This window comes from Littorina saxatilis, linkage group LG9, assembly GCF_037325665.1.
Source record: "Littorina saxatilis isolate snail1 linkage group LG9, US_GU_Lsax_2.0, whole genome shotgun sequence".
Classification (NCBI taxonomy): domain Eukaryota; kingdom Metazoa; phylum Mollusca; class Gastropoda; order Littorinimorpha; family Littorinidae; genus Littorina; species Littorina saxatilis.
The window spans coordinates 30,222,554-30,241,574 of NC_090253.1; the positions used below are offsets into that span (position 1 = coordinate 30,222,554).

Genomic DNA, 19,021 nt, shown 5'->3' on the forward strand with positions numbered 1-19,021 from the left:
TGTGGTGGATAAACATTTCTGCACGCTGCATGTCATTTTTCACATGGTGGGAATGTTACGCTCTGTTTCTTCTGGTCTTGCTTCGATGCGTTTTTGATCACGTGACCGTAAAATGCATTGGAGGGTCTAAACACCTTTTTTTTCTCACCGAAGTACGCTAAGTGCTTTTAGACAAGTTAGTTGTATCATCTAAAAAGCGTTTTTGTTAGCCACATAATTATTTTAGCGTGCCACGGATGAAAACCATAAATGATTTTCGGTTTTTTTCTTTTTTTCTTCATTGCTCCAAACTTGTGTTAGCATTGGGTTCTCAGTGTCGTCATCGTCGTTATCATCATCATCAGTAGCATCATCATCATCATCATCATCATCATCATCATCATCATCATCATCATCATCATCATCATCATCATCATCATCATCACCCTTTCCTTCTTTAAATGATATTGACGTAACTTTCACGTATACAGATTGAGCTGGTCTATTTCGAATTGTGCGTGTTTGAGTGCAGCGTGTTTGTGAGGATGGTCTCGGACCAGGTCTATATTATACTCCCACTTACTGTCCACTTTCTCCTCACCTCTACACTGGACCGTCCTTTCATCTCATCAGCCTCCTTCCGGGTCAAACTTAGAAGAGGTTGCATCGTGGTATTGGTGGGAGAGAAGGAGGAAAAGGGAGATGGATGATGTGCTGGAAGAATTATATAGAAAAAACGGGGAAGACAAATAGAGAGAGAGAGAGAGAGAGAGAGAGAGAGAGAGAGAGAGAGAGAGAGAGAGAGAGAGAGAGAGAGAGAGAGAGAGAGAGAGAGAGCTGTTCTACAGTGTTTCTGCTTCTTTTATATTATATTTGTGCTTACCTTGGCGTCTGTACACAATTTACGCCGCACTTAAAACGTCCTGATTATGCACGATAAAGGGCGAGACAGACGTGGCATCGTAATTTTCATTTGCTTACTTCGCCCCGTGTTTATATCGTTCCATAATTTGAGGTTGCCCGGGAAGGGAGATAAGGCAAAATCCCTTTGACGCCAGAGTTATCAAACCTCATAACTTTCGGCATGGGAATGCGGCTAAGGCGTTCGCAACTTATTCTGTTTCTGTTTGTTTTTCATACTGAACGAAGCTTCTTTCTCTGTCTCTGTCTCTCTAGGTCTCTCATCCTCTGTCTCTGTCACTCTTTCTCTGTCTCTCCCTTTGTCTCTTCCCCCTCTCTCTCTTTCTCTGTCTCTGTCTCTCTCTGTCTCTCTCTCTCTCTCTCTGTCTGTGTGTCTGTCTCTCTCTCTCTCTCTTTGTCTCTCTCTCTCTCTCTTTGTCTCTCTCTGTCTCTCTCTCTGTCTCTCTGTCGCTGTCTCTGTCTATGTCTCTCTCTGTCTCTGTCTGTCTGTCTGTCTGGTCTGTCTGTCTGTCTGTCTGTCTGTCTGTCTCTGTCTCTGTCTCTCTCTCTTTCTCTCTCTCTCTCTCTCTCTCTCTCTCTCTCTCTCTTTATGTTGCGATTTTCCATCATCATCATCAACATCATCATCATTATCATCATCAAATCATCATCATCATCATCATCATCATCATCATCATCATCATCATCATCATCATCATCATCATCATCATCATCATTTACACCATATAATCATTGTAAGCATTAGTGTAAACGTTGGTATTGTGTGAATTTTAACGTCGATCACTTTACATGTGTAACCTCAATTAACATGTTGAATGTTTCGCTTTTGATTTGTATGTTGCTTACTTTGTCATTTTGTGCTTACTTGTCGATTGTTTGCTGGGTCGTTCGTTTACTTTGTTTATTTGTCATGTTGCTTTCTTTCTTTCTTTATTTGGTGTTTAACGTCGTTTTCAACCATTCAAGGTTAAATCGCGACGGTGTCATGTTGCTTTACTTGTTTATTATTTATTAGACATTTGTATTAGAAGTAAGGACCGGTTGTAAGAAAAGGCGTCGCCTTAAACCTCTATCCTTGAAAAAATAAAGTTCCATCATCATCATCTCTCTCTCTCTCTCTCTCTCTCTCTCTCTCTCTCTCTCTCTCTCTCTCTCTCTCTCTCTCTCTCTCTCTCTCTCTCTCTCTCTCTCTCTCTCTCTCTCTCTTGCCCCTCCTCTCTCTTCATTCCAAACCTTCACATTTCTCACAGCCTCCACGATTTTCTCACATACGTTTTATTTTCTGCCATAAAAGTCTATTCACATAACCCACGGTGCCTTTCTACTATGATAACATTCCGTGTGATGTGAGTGCTGAAAGAGCATGGGCTTTATCGGGCTCGTTAGATTAGTGAGTGCTAATTACCAGAGTCGATCTTACGAGGGGTGAGCGATATTTCTCCTACACCGCTGATTTCATAGGGTGCGAGCAAGTGAAAGGTTGAGAGCGGGGAACATTCACGCAAAGAAGGAAGCCGCTGAATCTGGCGCCACGCGGCCTGACAGTCGTTAGTTGCTTTTGATTTCGGTGGACGCCCTTTCATTATGCAAAACTCTTTTAAGTTTGTTGATTTATTCCATGCTACATACGTGTAATGCAAAGTACCGTTAAGTCTTTATTTTTCTCTAGCGGTGTACTGAATGCATCATGCATTTAAGGTGAAGTTTTTCTTTGGTTTAACACGACTTATTCAATGCTACATACATGTATGCACGCTTTAACTCTGCATGCTTTGCATTTGCTTTCGTTGATCGGTTTATGTTTTCAAATGTTTTAACCCCCCCCCCTCTCCCACTTCACAAATTGATGTAGCATGTAACTGCAGCGGCAACAACTTGCGCATATATTAAGTTGAAACAAGAAGACACGTGTTAACATTGTTAGCAGCACCGGTGTTTACAGAAAATAAGACTGACTTATCGCAACCCAATTCTTTAGATTGATGCACAGCAAATTAAATCTGTTATTTTCTTGCTCTCTCTCAATATCTTAGGGTTTTTTATGCTCAGAAAAAAACCATGTATTTGTTGGGAAGGGGAACCACAGTTGGCCTTTGCAAAGAGACTTGGAACAACGATAAGTCGGAGATTCCAAAACCTGTAAACCTGTGTCTTGGCATACTCTCATCCGTTATGCCACCGCCGGCCAGTTCCCTTTCTATGGCAGGCGACTCGTGGCCCGAAGGTTGTCGACGTCGAAGACGTCTTGTGTGCGATAAACAGACGAATAAATGCGTTTTCGGGAGCTTTGGGTTTGAGATGGGTGCATCTGGGTTCATATGTCGGTAAAAATGAGCGTCTGTCTAATGATGAGGGAATTAACTTCCGCACCGCCGCGCAGTAACTGTTGCGCGGTTTAAAGAACATGACAAAAAAGGAAAGACATTATTAAAGGGGAGGGACAAAGAAGAAAATAAATGGAGAAAGATAACTGGAAATAAAAGAATGAGAGAGAGAGAGAGAGAGAGAGAGAGAGAGAGAGAGAGAGAGAGAGAGAGAGAGAGAGAGAGAGAGAGAGAGAGAAATACATGAAATAAAAGTCAGAGAAAAGATGCAGATTGTGTGTGTGTGTGTGTGTGTGTGTGTGTGTGTGTGTGTGTGTGTGTGTGTGTGTGTGTGTGTGTGTGTGTTTGAGAGAGAGACAGAAATAGAGAGACAGACAGACAGACATAGAGAGAGAGACAGACAGACAGACATAGAGATAGACAAACATGCAGACAGACAGACAGACAAAACCCATGCCACATTTTTAGAATCAATGTATATCAGTTTTCGATATGACCTTCCTCTCTGTACTCCTTCTCTTAAATAACGACATATGTCACTGATGGCAAATTGCGCCTGAGGCCAGGCAAATGTTATGCCGAGAAAGGTGTTTGTGATGTGCTAAAACTGAAAATGGCCCATAAGTTTGCAGCAGATGCCGATTTATGACTGTCATAACTCAAGCCCCTGTTCAACGGTTGTTCAACTAAACGAACTCGAGCGAAATGTGTGTGGTATATATATGTAGCCATCGGCGAAAAAGAGAAAATCAAAAACTCACATCTCGTGTTATAATGGCTGCATCGACCTTGACCTTCGCCTTGGGCTTCTTCTACTTCATTGTGTCTACACCCCTACGACTAGTGCGCAGCCGTAAACGAGTTTTCGCAGTGTTCATCAAATTGATTATTCTGTGTATAATTTTATGTTAATCAGAATCTGAGTGAATGTGCGATGAATGTTTGAACTTTTTGTTTGTATTACAAGTTGCAAGCCGCGCAAACGTTATTTCCGTATGCATATCTGTCTTTATATGTCTCTCTCTTTGTCTCTCTCTCTGTCTCTGTCTCTCTTTCTCTTTCTAAACTACCTGCCGCTAGTTAAACAGTTACAATTTAATAAGACTGTAATGATGTATAAAGTATATCATGGCGAAGTGCCCATCTATATTCAGGACCTATTTCACAGAGTCACCGAAAGGTACGGGTCTATCAATTTTCTACCACCAATACCCAGGATTGATTTGTTCAAAACTAGTCAAGCCTTCTCTGGCGCTATGGTGTGGAACTCCATTCCGTCTGTAATAAGATCATTGACCTCACTAAAGAGTTTTAACCAAGCTCTGCATAATCATTTTATGTCTACCTAGATGGCTATACTAGTCTTAACACGTGCAAGTAGCTGTCAACAATTGGCAAAGCTTTATGAATTACACAAATATGTTCTTTATTATATGTATTATGTGGAATTTATGTTGCGATTTTCCATCATCACTTCATCATCACTTCATCATCATCATCATCATCATCATCATCATCATCATCATCATCATCATCATCATCATTATCATTTACACCATATAATCATTATTAGCATTAGTGTAAACGTTGGTATCGTGTGAATTTTACCGTCGATCACTTTCCATGTGTTAACATGTTGCATGTTTCGCTTTCGATTTGTATGTTGCTTACTTTGCCATTTTATTGTTTATGTTTATTTGCTTGTTTGCTTACTTGTCGATTGTTTGCTGGTTCGTTCGTTTACTTTGTTTATTTGTCATGTTGCTTTACTTGTTTATCATTTATTAGATATTTGTATTAGAAGTAAGGACCGGTTGTAAGAAAAGGCGTCGCCTTAAACCTCTATCTTCTTGAAAATAAAGTTCCATCATCTCTCCCTCTCTATATATCTCTCTATATATATATCTCTCTTTCTCTCCCTGTCTCTCTTTGTCTGTCTCTCTCTCTCTCTCAGTCTCTCTGTCTCTGTTTCTCTATCTCTGTCTCTCTCTCTCTCTCTTTTCTCTCTCTCTCTCTCTCTCTCTCTCTCTCTCTCTCTCTCTCTCTCTCTCTCTCTCTCTCTCTCTCTCTCTCTCTCTCTCTAGTGTTGCCAGAACCCTCGAAAAATAAAATTTGATTTGATTTGATTTGATCTCTCTCTCTCTCTCTCTCTCTCTCTCTCTCTCTCTCTCTCTCTCTCTCTCTCTCTCTCTCCCTGTCTCTCTGTCACACAACTAACCAATACCTCTCTTTTTCTCTCTTCAGGCGGATATTCCCCGCGATCAAACTTCGCCTCAAAGGGCTGGACAAGAAGTCCAAGTACATTCTCATGCTGGACATCGTGCCCATGGACGACAGCAGGTACAAGTTCCACAACGGCAAGTGGACAGTGGCCGGCAAGGCTGACCCCGAGATGCCTAAACGATTGTACGTGCACCCGGACTCTCCGGCCACAGGGGAACAGTGGGAGCAGAAGATCGTGTCCTTCCACAAGCTGAAACTGACCAATAACATTTCGGACAAGAACGGCTATGTGAGTATATCATATAGATGGAGGATATTTTTTTGTTTTGTGTTGCTTTGTGAGTAAGTGATGGTGGTTGCTCATTCGGTAGTGTGTTGATGGTGACATCGTGTTTTACCAGTAATAATGTAAACAGAAAGAACATAAAACAAAATAAAATAAAATGAAATAAAATAGAATACAATTAAATACAATAAAATAAAGTAAAAAACAGAGCAATAACAACAGAAAAAAGCCACCATTATCTGTCAGATTAAACATTACAATAAACCTAACCGGGAAAAAAACAGCAGGCAGGCGCAGATGTAAGGGACAAGTGAAACAATCGCAAATTTGTTCTTACTGCAGTTATTATGCCTCCTCTTTAAAATTCATGAAGGAGAAAAGCGTTTTTTTGTTTTTAATTTTACCTCAGAGCGCTTCGTTTTTTTTCTCCCCCCCCCCCCCCCCCCCACCCCTTCTCCTTTCCATCCCCCTTCCACTCGGGTGAAACAGTCACATTTGGGCAAAGTTTCTTAACCGCTGACAAAAAGAAAGACGTATTTAACGGAAGTTTAAAAAAGAACAAAGAAATATATAATAAAGAAGAGCAGAGAGTTAAAAATAGAGAACAGAGAGGAAAGGAGGGTTGTTATAAGGAGGGAGAGAGGATATGGTTGCCGAGAGGTGCAAAGGGGGAGGGGGGACGTCATATGTCATTGCATGGTATATACACTGCACATGCACATCCTTATTTTCGACAGCTGGAGAGCGTGTGCTCAGTGTGTGATGCACGTTGTGTCTTTCTATCTTCCTGCGTTATGTTCGCTTGCGTCATTTTTGTTTTGGACAGTGACAAAACATGTTACATAGCCGGTTAAGAGGACCTATTTGCGAAGATATTTCTACCTTTTTGGAAGCCTAATTTTGGAAACGTTTACAAACTTGTGAATTTAAGATATTACAATTTAACATTCTGCATTTCTGAGACGCCCTTTATTGCTCAAACTCCACAGAACCACCTTCGTCGGACCTGAGCTTTAAACACCGTATCCCAGCAAACAATATCATATCAGACTGAAAGGCAGATGTTATAAAACGTTTCCCTGCAAACCAAAAACATGTTTGAAGAATAAGACTGTCAGAGCGACAACGATACGATCGATGTTTTGAGTTACACGCTGAGGCAAAATGCCTGGAGCAAAGCTTCACGGTAGGTAAGACATTTAAACGACTTTTACACCAGCAAAGCGGACAGGTTGAGCATTATAGTCTGCTGTGAGCCAACCGCCTCCCGTATTTAAACTTGAATATATTGATTGCCGTTGATAACTTGACACCATGCAGGCCCGTAATATATAAATCGTTACTGTCGTTGCTTTTTTGTTTTTTTACTTCAAAATATCTTCTTCAGTCTTTCAACTGTCTTTCAGTGTCTGTATCTGTGTCTCTGTCTATGTGTGCCTGTTTGTATTTATTGCAACTGTGCCTTTATATGGGTTCTCTTGTGTGTGTGTGTGTGTGTGTTTGTTTGTGTGTTTATTTGCTTGCTTGCATTTGTATGGTTCTCTTGTGTTTGTGTGTGTGTGTGTGTGTGTTTATTTGCTTGCTTGCATTTGTGTGGTTCTGTGAGAGGTTGCATGGTTGATTTCATTCGCTCCGTAAAACTGAACCCAGTTCCCTGTTAATTATAGGCCAAAAAAAAAAAAAAAGGTCTGTTTACGGTAACATAGGCCAAAAAAATAGGGTCGGTAGGTCGGGATTTTTTTTTTTTTTTTTTTCTTTTCCAAAAAAACCATATTTTTACGTTATTTTGCCCAAAAAAACAAGATTTCCCCCCCCCCCCCCCCCCCAAATGCCCAAAAAAGTCTAGGGTCGCGCGAAAAAACTAGGGTCGGTCGGGTTACCGTAAACAGACCTATTTTTTTTTTTGGCCATATCATAATCACAACAACGTAACCCGTCGAGACTAAACGGATTCAATCATATTGTTGTGTAAAAACGTGCATTTTTATATTCTCCCGTAAGGCAGGCGATGACGTTGTATCACAGGTTGTGTTATTTTGTGTTGCGTTGCGCTGTGTGTGCATGTGTGTGGCTTGGAGGGAACGCTCGCTGTTGCATGTTGCGCCCAGCAGTGCGTGAAACGTGCACTCTTGGTCTGATGAACAAATCGTGTTAGGCGTTTTTATTAAACATCTCGCCCGGGAGAGTATTGAAACAAACCACGTGAAAAGGGGCACACAAGAGGGGTGGGAGAGAGAGAGAGAGAGAGAGAGAGAGAGAGAGAGAGAGAGAGAGAGAGAGAGAGAGAGAGAGAGAGAGAAGAGAGAGAGAGAAGCGAGAGAGAGAGAGAGAGAGGGAGAGAGACAGACAGACAGACAGACAGAGACAGACAGACAGACAGAGACAGACAGACAGACAGACAGACAGACAGAGACACAGAGACAGATGGATGGGTTTTAGAGAGAGATTTGCATCGTTGTGCGTTTCTTCCTGGATAAAACAATCAGCAGCAATAACAAACTCACACTTTTGAATACATATTCAACAGAGTGCATAATGTTCGACCTTGATATGTTACGGTCAACTTACCAGAAACTGCTTGAAACAAAGATATTATCATTGTAATTATTTTAGCAAAGGAAACGACTGTCTTTAGCACTGCGTGATATTCTGACTTTAGAAGGATCATTGGCCACCAGAAAAAGACATGCCACAGATTGCGTGGAATAAACAATGATAACACAGTGTAACCGTGCAACCCCGCTTTTCAAACTCCTGTTTTTGCCGAGTCAAACTCCTGTTTTTGCCGAGTCAAACTCCTGTTTTTGACGAGTCAAACTCCTGTTTTTGCCGAGTCAAACTCCTGTTTTTGCCGAGTCAAACTCCTGTTTTTGCCGAGTCAAACTCCTGTTTTTGCCGAGTCAAACTCCTGTTTTTGCCGAGTCAAACTCCTGTTTTTGCCGAGTCAAACTCCTGTTTTTGACGAGTTTATGCGCATAACCTTTATAAGTTCACCTTCATTTTTATTTTAAGACTCCGTCCTTTTTATGACTTGATTTTCTAAACAAAATCGGAGGTTTTTAAATGGGAGGGGGGGGGAGGGGTCCACTGTGCTTAAATTTAAAAAAAAACACCCTTACCATAGACAACGCCATACCACCATTAACTCTAAATGCATCCAGGCACATCGCCACTCGGCACTAGACTCGTTGTCCCTTGCACAGGACCGGCAGCATTATTAAACTAACGACAATTGCATATCTAAACCAAAGACAATTGCATATTTAAACCAAAAACAATATTATGGGGCGCGTTTAGAGAAAGATCAGAAAGCGAGCGGCGACAAGTCGGAAATAGAACAGGCCGTTATATTAGTCCAAGCTCATCCGTTTCCACCATCAAGTTTTAAGACCGGCAGAATGGAGGCGTCGAACGGAGAATTAAACGCCGAGAGATGGCGTCGTGTGCAGGCCACCGGTTACGGCCCTTGGGTTAGACAGTGCAGTTTGTAACTCTGGGTGAACGCGCTTGGGAAAAGGTCCTTTAAAATCCTCATCCTCTACAATGTGTATAAAATTAATGTGATGGCGACAGGGCATTGTGCAGCAGATTTTTTATTTGTATTTGTTTATATTTTTTTTAGATGAGAAGTTGATATCCAAAGTCAAAAATAGAGCAGAAAAACAGACCGCAGACCGTACCGAATTTGATATTTTTAAGATCGTGTATACCCATATCTGTATACGGAATTATGTGTTTGAAAAATCTTACTTTTTAATGAAGAAAAAAAGAAGAAAGTTTGTCGTAAAATAGTATGCTTTTGTTTTAACCTACATAAGCACTAACATGACACTCATTCTCCGAGAAAACGTACAGAACATCTCCAGTGACGTGACATTCAAACTGTTGAACGAACCTTGTGATGTTCGGGCCCAGTTTGTTTCTGTTGACTCTTTATCTGAGAAACCCTAAACAAAATCCCGTCCGTAATCCATCAACGCTTGTCACAGAGCATAAAACCCGCATGGAACAACCAAAACGGATTACACCATTGGTGAGACCGAGCCTGTCAGCATTGCGAGAGAAAAAAAGGACACTCTCTCTCTCTTTCTCTCTCTCTCGCTTTCTCTCTCTTTCTCTCCCCAATGCCGTAAAGCAGCGCGGACTGTGTTTGGGGCGCCGGTGGCTCGGGTTTACGATTGTCGTAAAGCGAAGCAGACGACACTTGTGGTGGCAGAACGGCTCCGTTCGTCTGTCCCGTGTCTCACCTTGAAGACTCGTACCACACTTAATGGACCTCCGCCACCAACTTTAATGGCCCGTTTTCTTTCTCTCAGCGTCTCGCGTCAGCTTCACGCCTTAATTAGTGTATGTACCTACCGATGTACACACTCATAGCAGTCATGGGTGCGGAGACAGTACCGCTGAAGTTGAAGCGTTTGGAATTAATGACGGTGTTGTTTTTCTCTTTCGTCTGAGCTTTAAAATGCTGGTCTGTAGTCGTGTCATGCAGCCGCCCAGCTATTCTAGTGAATCAACTTCAATTTATCAAGGCATCATGAATGACGTTATAGTAGGAAATGACGTTTGGATTTGAGACATTCAGAAAACACTCGTCATTGGTAAACTACAAAAATAGTTTCAACGAAAAGAAAAAGGAAGAAAAGAAAAACCGTCTGCCTGCATGCCACCCTGCTAGCAGTACAGAAGGACGTCGCCCAGTGATGTCTCTGTTCGAATTATTCCTGCCGGTACTTGAGCGAAAGTGAACAACAAAGAGAACACGCGCCACGTCTGGGGCGAGAGGCGAGTTTACCTTGAGCAAGGGCTCTCGACAGAGCCTCAAGCACCCCCCAAGCAAAGCTTGTCTGAGTGGACTACCCTTTAGTCTGCACCCGTGTACTAATCACAGTCTGATAGGCCCACCTTGACGACCGGTCAGCGGCAATGCTATGCCGAGCTGGGACAGCTGAACGGGTACAGTGGAACCCTTCTTCTTCGACGACCACCTACCCCCCCCCCCCCCCCCGCCCCTAATTCAAGACTGTTCCTATTTACGACCCAGCTTTTACAGATTGTTTATTCACAATCTCTGTATGCTATCTTAATTTTAAGACTCCCTCCATGTTTAAGACCTGAACTTTGCAGATTGTGTTGTAGTCTTCAAAAAGGGGGTACCACAGTTGTAGGTTAAGTGTCTGCAGGGGTTGACGACCTTCCCTGTACACTGCAACTTGTGCAAGCTAGAGGCCAGACTACAGTGGAACCTCCCATTTAAGACCTCCAACAATCAGAAAATCTGGTCTTAAAACGGATGAAGTCTTAAAATGGGGGTACATGTTCAGGAGTTGTGAACAACAGGTCTGAAAAAATAGGGTCTAAAGGGAGGTAGTCTTAAATTAGGGAGTCTTAAAAAGGGGGTTCCACTGTATATAGCTATACTCGCCCTTTGTAACTGTCGTGCTGTGTTGGTTACGGGAGTCAAGGGGTGTCTGAGTGCAGTATCGTGGTCTGGATTTACATACAAATCACCGTCTGATAATCAACCCGGCTACTACTCATTCGGACGCTATGTTGCCTACGATATAGACGAAAGTGTACTCTTTCGATTGCATGGGCAATTGAAAACTTGAATTTTGCTGCTTGTCAAGTCTTTGGAAAGTTGTAACTGTTTCAACAGTTAGACGTCATATATGCAATCCGGTTGATATGACCGCAGATGCAATTGTTCGCTCGACTTCTGTAGCTAGATACAGTCTGAAATAAACTCAAGAAACACGCAAAAAAAGCCATATACAATGAAAATGGATGGGTAATTGGACGGACTTTCTTTCCGTATGTCAAAGTTGCCTGATTTAAAAAATAAAAAATAAAAACTTAGGTTTTTGTCGCGTCGTTTTTAGGGGGTACCCGTGAAAGAAAGTGTTCATCCGAAATGTGTGCCAATAAGGCATGTTTAATACCATGTACCGGCATAATATACAATTTACATAAAATGACAAGGACAATTTTTATTTTATTTTTTTTGCACGAGAAACGTCGCAATGATTTATCTATAGCTGTTATGGTGTTGCAGAATTTAATTGTAACTATTGCGTTCATGAGGCGACACGCTGAGAGATACAATCCGGTTGATACCAACGCAGGTGTAATCAAAAGCTCGATTTCAACTGCTATACTCAAGTCCTGGGAACGTTTTGACTAATGCAGCAGTGAGACGACGAAGATGCAATCGCGACGATACAAAACCGTATAGCCATTCTGTTTGCCCTTTTCCTCGCACAGATACAGATGCCGTCATTTATTGATTTGAGATGCGGCTGCTGTGTCACTTTTACCGCTCATCTTGTTGACGGTGCAAATGAGATTGCCGATAAAGTGAAACAACGAGGGTGTGTATCTAGATACACTGTTTGCTCTTCCCTCTGTGTCTGTGTATATAGACACTAGCTGCAGGACCAGGCTTCAGCTACCCCTATCCCGTCACTCTGAACCTATACGGCTATTGACATTGTAAGCGAGAAATTCGATCACTAGAGTTGTCTTCTTGGTTATCACGTAGATGACGACGTTGTCGGTGCAATTCTGGTGGATGTCTCCGAATCTCGCCCCTCCAAAATGGTCTTCCATGTTTTTTTACCACCAAAATATGTCTCAGTTTGAGTGAATGTCCTATTTCTGCACTAACGTTTTGGGTGAAAAGAGGCAATATGAAATAAGAAGATAAATATCAAAGTTAACTTGAGCAGGACAGGATAAATGTGGGTGTTCAGTCTTCTGAAACCTGTGGAATTAACGAGATTTACGGTTCTCTTGAAATTGCAATTGTAGTACAAGAGGTCAACTACCGAAACAACTTTCATGTTCCCTTGGTATCTGTCATATTGGCAAGCAAACAATGACAACTCTTCGTGTGCTTGCATGTCTTTGACTTGGTCCTTTCGCCTTTTAACTGTATACACAAATGTACTTAGAGTTGTGTGCATTTTGCATTTATCACAGGAGAATATGAGCGCAAGAGACACTCAAGCGAACTCTGGTTAAGTTGCGCGAGGTTTACAATGTCCGATGACATACATGTATATGGCTGGTCATCAGTGTAAGTAGTTGTTCCCCGCCTTCAACAAAGGGCTCTTTTGTCATACCGTAGACTCGATACTATTGAAGATGGTCAGTATTTTATGGTCATTCTTCAGGAAAGGCAAATATTGGCGTCCAAAGTCGAACAAGCTGCGGTCCCTTCCAATCAAATCAACAAGCAAGCATCCAAACATAGACAAGAAGGTCATTTCATGGAACGCTGTATTCAGGGAAGACAGGCATATTTTTGCTGAATCTTTGATTATTGTGTCTTAAAAATGGGCGAACAAAACATTCAGCAGGCCATCACTTGATGAGACATTATGCCAACACGTATATTAGGCATTCCCTTTTCCCGAGTAACTTGCTAATGTCTTTTCAGTTCGTCACATTTGAACCCGAATGTATATCTTATTTTTAAAGATTTTCTGTTGTGCGCGAACTGTATATTACACTGATATATAATACTGTTTTTTGTCGTATAGTGTGACCGACACAGCTGTACCTGCTCAAACATTCTCAAAACTTCCGACCTTTTGCCGAGCTTGGCTACCATGACGTCATAGCTTGATGACAAAGACTCTCCTGTGTACTTAACATTGGAGTTATCGCGTGTTTGCACGTTCTTCTTAAAGCCATTGTCGCATAGCCGCCCTCGAGTCTCATCTTAGCGGAACTTCTTCACTTGAGACCCGTAAGATCTTGTTGCTGGACACTTGCTGACCGGTGGTCGGCTTCTTTGTATGTCTTCGAGTGGTCAGCGGACGGTTACTGCATAATCCCATTTTCGGTGTCCGGTTAATGTAGAAGTGCCTTCGAGAAATGATGTCGGAACACTACACAAGGATGTGCATGGACAGCTGTCTATTAGTGATAGTTTTAACCATGAAGACGGATATTGAGGAACCCCCGCGGGTTAGGGGGAAGAATTTACCCGATGCTCCCCAGCATGTCGTAAGAGGCGACTAACGGATTCTGTTTCTCTGTTTACCGTTGTTTAGTGTTTCTTGTATAGAATATAGTCAGTTTTTGTAAAGATTTTAGCCAAGCAGTATGTAAGAAATGTTAAGTCATTTGTACTGGAAACTTGCATTCTCCCAGTAAGGTAATACATTGTACTACGTTGCAAGCCCCTGGAGCAAATTTTTGATTAGTGCTTTTGTGAACAAGAAACAATTGACAAGTGGCCCTATCCCATCTCCCCCCTTTCCCCGTCGCGATATAACCTTCGTGGTTGAAAACGACGTTAAACACCAAATAAAGAAAGAAAGAAAAGATATTGAGGCGTGTTAGGTTAAAACAAGGATGTATTTTAAACAATTGGTGAATAAGTATAGTCATATTAATTTAGAGACAGACGAAGAAAAAGACACAGGCAAAAACAGACACGGACAGACAAACAAACAGACACGGGCACACATATAAATATACATATATATAGAAAGAGAGAGTCAAGATGCACCCCCTACCCCACCCCTAAAAACAAAACAAACAAAAACACTCTCGTTTAAATCATGACGTGACATTCTACATTGCGCTAGCGCGACTGCATGTACACCTATATATATACGTGCATTTTCCATCTCTTGTTTTCCGTGAGTGTCAAAGAAATAAAACGAACCCACCAGCACATAATTGAATCGCATTCAGGTGTGTGTGTGTGTGCTTTGTGTCTGACACTCGGGGGGCACAACAATCCGATTGCGTATTCATTCTGAAGCCATGCATGCTGGTTTTCATGCCTGTATCCAGGTTTCCCAATTGCTTCATTACCGGCCGATTTATGTGGAGCACTTGATGCGCACAAAAAATATTGGCTGTCTAGAAGTGTCGTCTGCGCAATGATCGCGGAGGCTTTCTTGACCGCCAAGGACGACCACGCACGTTGTGAGACGTCATTCGTTAGACCTCAATAGCGTAAACTGCACCAGGATATGTTGGGTAGAAACAAGTGTACAATGACAGCAATGATCCGTTTTCTTGCTCGCCTGTATTCAAGTTCCGCATGCTTGAACGCTTCGACACATCCGCCTAGCACATACAATGTTGTTGTAAAGGTATTGTGTAGAGTTCATAATTATACTTGTTGCCAGCTGTGACATTTCTCACGGATGCGGCTCGTGGCTTTGGCTGAATTAATAATGATAAAAAAAAGTTCAAAATGCAAGAAAGAATGCAACAGAGAGGATACGTCTGGTTGTTGACGGAAAGTGTATTGTAGAGTCCTTACCCTTCCTTTTCCTTCTGCTCCAAAGGAGAATACTCCTTCTACTCTTTAAGGTTAACTTCATCTCCTCACCTCCCCCCTCCTCCTCCTACTACACATTTACTACTACTACTACTACTACTACTACTACTACTACTACTACTACTACTACTACTACTACTACTACTACTACTACTACTAGCCCATACTATCCTACACTAAGTGTCCCATTACACCTGTTTACCTCACTGCACTGTTCTACCTGTAGATTTAGCGCTGAGAAAGTGCGTTATGATTCGAAACTGAGGGAGGAAAGAGAAAGTGAAAGGTAGAGAGCGAGAAAGAGGGATGGTGGGTGGAGTTGGGTTGAAGGAGGGGGGGGGGGGGAGGGGAGGTCCATGTCGTGGCGGCGACAGATAAGAGGGCCAGGTCCGCCAGTATGTCGCCGCGTGCCGGTCATTATGTCAACACGGTGGACAGGCGATCACCCACACACACACACACTCCTCCTTGCGGTTTGCTTTATGAGTTTTGGGGCGGCGGCGGTAGTGGTGGTAGTGGAGCTGGTGGTTGACGTATGCGGTGGTACACACTTTGTGCTGAAGGTGGTTCTTTCTTCTGTGTTGGGGAACACACACGAAAAAGGAGAGAGAGAGAGAGAGAGAGAGAGAGAGAGAGAGAGAGCGAGAGAGAGAGAGAGAGAGAGAGAGAGAGAGAGATGGGGGAGGGGGAGGGGAAGTGAGAACACACTCAATGAGAGAAAGAGGCAGAGTATAAGAGAAGGCTATTACAAAAGTCCAGTTCGGTTTAGTTGAGTATAGTTCAGCTCTCTCTCTTCAACTCTCCCTCACTCACTCGCTCTCTCCCCCTCTCTCTCTCTTCATTCCCCCTCCCCCACCTCTTCATCCCCCCTCTCGCCACCGCATCTTTCATATCTCGGGTCCATTAGACACACCGACACCACTGTAGATCTCTCTGTTTTACGATCTAGCTCACGGCCGTGATAATTACGTAACACTTACCACCTTTTAGCACGTTGTTTTGTCGCCTAGACCGCTCCTGTCGCCTTGAAAGACCTCACCGTTGACTTTGACCGTCGGTCTCTTCCACCAGTAGGGCTCTATCGTGAGGGGAAACTTCATGGGTTTGACCGGTGTTACGACAGCGTTTAGTGCACTCAAATCCTGCCTTTAACGAGGTTTTAACTCGCTTTTATCGACCGACAAACAGATCGGGGGGATCAGGTACCGTTATACATCGGATGACCACCAGCTTCCAGGAAGTGGGGCAGAAAAATTTCAAGTTTTAACACCCTCGCAGCAAAGCCATTAGGGGCAAGTGAGAAGAGGCACGTGAACATAAGTTGGGCAGCGAATTTTGTAACATTTACAGAGAACGAAAGGTGTGTTATCTTTCATCAGTTCTAAAGATGATTGTATCTGATGGAGGCACAACTATTTGATAATGACAAACAAATATATTTGTCTTTGTTGTAAAGTAGTTGAGAGAAAATTATAAAGTTGTTCACAAAATATTACAAAATAGCCTAACCACAAAACGGGCATCCCTGTCCAGGCCCCGGCAGTGTTGACACATAGACAGTCGAAGTTTAAGTGATTTTTTCAACAGCTGGAACAGACAGGTAAACTCAGGGAACATTTAAAAAAATCCTTATAATTATACTCGACAAACTGTAGCCTTGTTCTTTCCATGTCTTTCGGTCTTTGTTATCAAACACTTTGCTTAAAATTGGCAATCTAGTGGCTGCTCCGCCTGGCGGCCGGCATTATGGGGTTAGTGCTAGGACTGGTTGGTCCGGTGTCACGATTTCATCTTTCGCCTGTGTACATATTTCCCCCTCGACATATACTCAAGACTGAAATGTTGTTTCCTGGTAAAATTAAGAAGTGAAATTATTTATGGACGAAAAGCATGTCAGTTTCTTGCATGTGAAGAAAATTGGTGGTAAAATTTAATAGATTTCACCCCCAAAATCGAATTCTTCGAAAATGTGTACTGAGTGGTTACGTCCCTTGAGTAAGAAGGAAAACATTTTAGGATGAATCAAATTTCTAAGCTAAATAAAACAAATTGGTTGCACAAATTTGGCCCCATGAATGTAAGGTACACAAGGTCGCTCATCAGTACTATCGAAGGGTGTTTTTGTGTTCAGTTTAGAGTTTATACTAGATCAACGAGGCCGAGAAGCGAAATATCAACACGGCGAAAGATGAAAACGTCACACCGGTGTCAGAATAATGTGACTGGGTGAGACATGAAGCCTGTGCTGCGACTTCTGTCTTGTGTGTGGCGCACGTTAAATGTCAAAGCAGCACCGCCCTGATATGGCCCTTCGTGGTCGGCTGGGCGTTAAGCAAAACAAACAAACAAACACTTTGCTGAAATCGAGCCGTTTGGCAACAAAGCTGAAATGACTAGGAAGAGGGACTGATGAAAGGAACGTTAAAACATTAAAAGTGCTTGTTTTCACGTGAAAGAGAAAGGGAAGATGCACAAAGATAACGAATGAAAGGTGCAACAAGTGATACTGAGGCGATGCCCTTTTAAATACGTGATAACAAGTTCACTTTACGCACAGCTGTTGTATTTCTGTACACTTTTGAAATACGGTAGCTTGTTTGCTGTGCCTTCATTGTCTGGTTTTCCGGGTGCATCGTTTACACAACTAACTAAAAATAAGAGAAACCACACAAACAAACAACAAAACAATAAGACACAAATGTTTATTTTTTTTAAACACACACAAAAAATGAAGAATATTTTTCATTTAAAATATTTACTTATGAGTAATGTCTCTTATTTTTTTTCAGAACATCCTCAACTCTATGCACAAGTACCAGCCACGGTTCCACATTTTCCGGTGTAGTGACTTCCTTCGCCTCCCATACAGCCCCCACAGAACCATCGTGTTCGAAGAAACCTCCTTCATTGCTGTCACAGCGTATCAGAACGAAAAGGTTGGTGGAATTAAAACTCTTTGTATGTTTGTGTGCGTGTGTGCGCGTGTGATTGTGTGTGCGTGTGTGTGTGTGTGTGTGTGTGTGTGTGTGTGTGTGTGTGCCTCTCTCTCTCTCTCTCTCTCTCTCTCTCTCTCTCTCTCTCTCTCTCTCTCTCTCTCTCTCTCTCTCTCTCTCTCTCTTTCGTTCAGATTTATTAGAAGTTAGCTTCCTCATTTTAAAGGTTTCCTCATCAGTTTTCTAATTTGTGTGTGTTGTTTTTGTTTCCAACAGATTACGCAACTGAAAATAGACAACAACCCATTTGCAAAAGGTTTCCGGGAAAATGGCGGCGGTCGAAGAGAAAAACGGTAAGAAAGAAACAGGCTGTGTTTTGATCTTGTTTTTCTAATTCAAGTTGTTGCACATTTTTCTTTTTTTTCGTTAACGTATGTACACTTTTTTGTCTGTCTTTCCTTGTCATTATGGTGATATTTTTTGCTTGTTTCTCACCTTCCTTCTTGTTAAACTGTTGTTGTTGTTTTTATCCTGAATTTTTTCTGAGAATGTTTTATTTACAAATGATTTCATGTGTTTGCTTTATGCTTTACACTTTTTCATTCCTGGTATTTCGATCGCCTTCTGTAAAAGTTGAAAAAAGTAACATACCTTTGTAGATGTTTCCCCTTTACATATAATCCCTTTCAATGTCTCAGTGTTACTCCAAAATCGAAAGCTTAGGTAAATCACGTTTTACTTTCTTTCAGAAGAACGAACATGAATGGGATGAGCGGAGGCGAGTCTGGACATGAAGATGGCGAATCTATTCACGAAGACGACACCTACACGGACAACGATGATGACGAAGAAGAGATCAATGTCGATGACGCAGATGATGACGTCATTCGACAGGATAACGTCATCGCAAAGACAGACTCCCAATCAAAGAGAGGTACGTGGAGAAACTTTGTCTTGCTGCTCTGCACTGTTTTAAAAATAAAGTGATGCTCAAGTGTCAATCATAATATTATTGTATTTATATGTATATATTTACTATTATATATTA

General features: G+C 42.1%; 1 protein-coding gene across 2 annotated transcripts in view; it reads left to right on the forward strand.

Moving 5' to 3' along the window:
- Positions 1-19,021, forward strand: part of LOC138975846 (T-box transcription factor TBX2-A-like) — a 40,053-nt gene that overhangs the window by 17,847 nt on the left and 3,185 nt on the right. Inside the window, exons 2-5 of one of the 2 annotated variants that reach the window (XM_070348609.1) lie at positions 5,469-5,736; positions 17,830-17,976; positions 18,250-18,326; positions 18,723-18,907. In XM_070348609.1, the coding sequence (XP_070204710.1) occupies positions 5,469-5,736; positions 17,830-17,976; positions 18,250-18,326; positions 18,723-18,907 (677 nt within the window). The remainder of the gene's footprint in view (positions 1-5,468; positions 5,737-17,829; positions 17,977-18,249; positions 18,327-18,722; positions 18,908-19,021) is intronic. The other variant, XM_070348610.1, reaches the window with a different exon arrangement.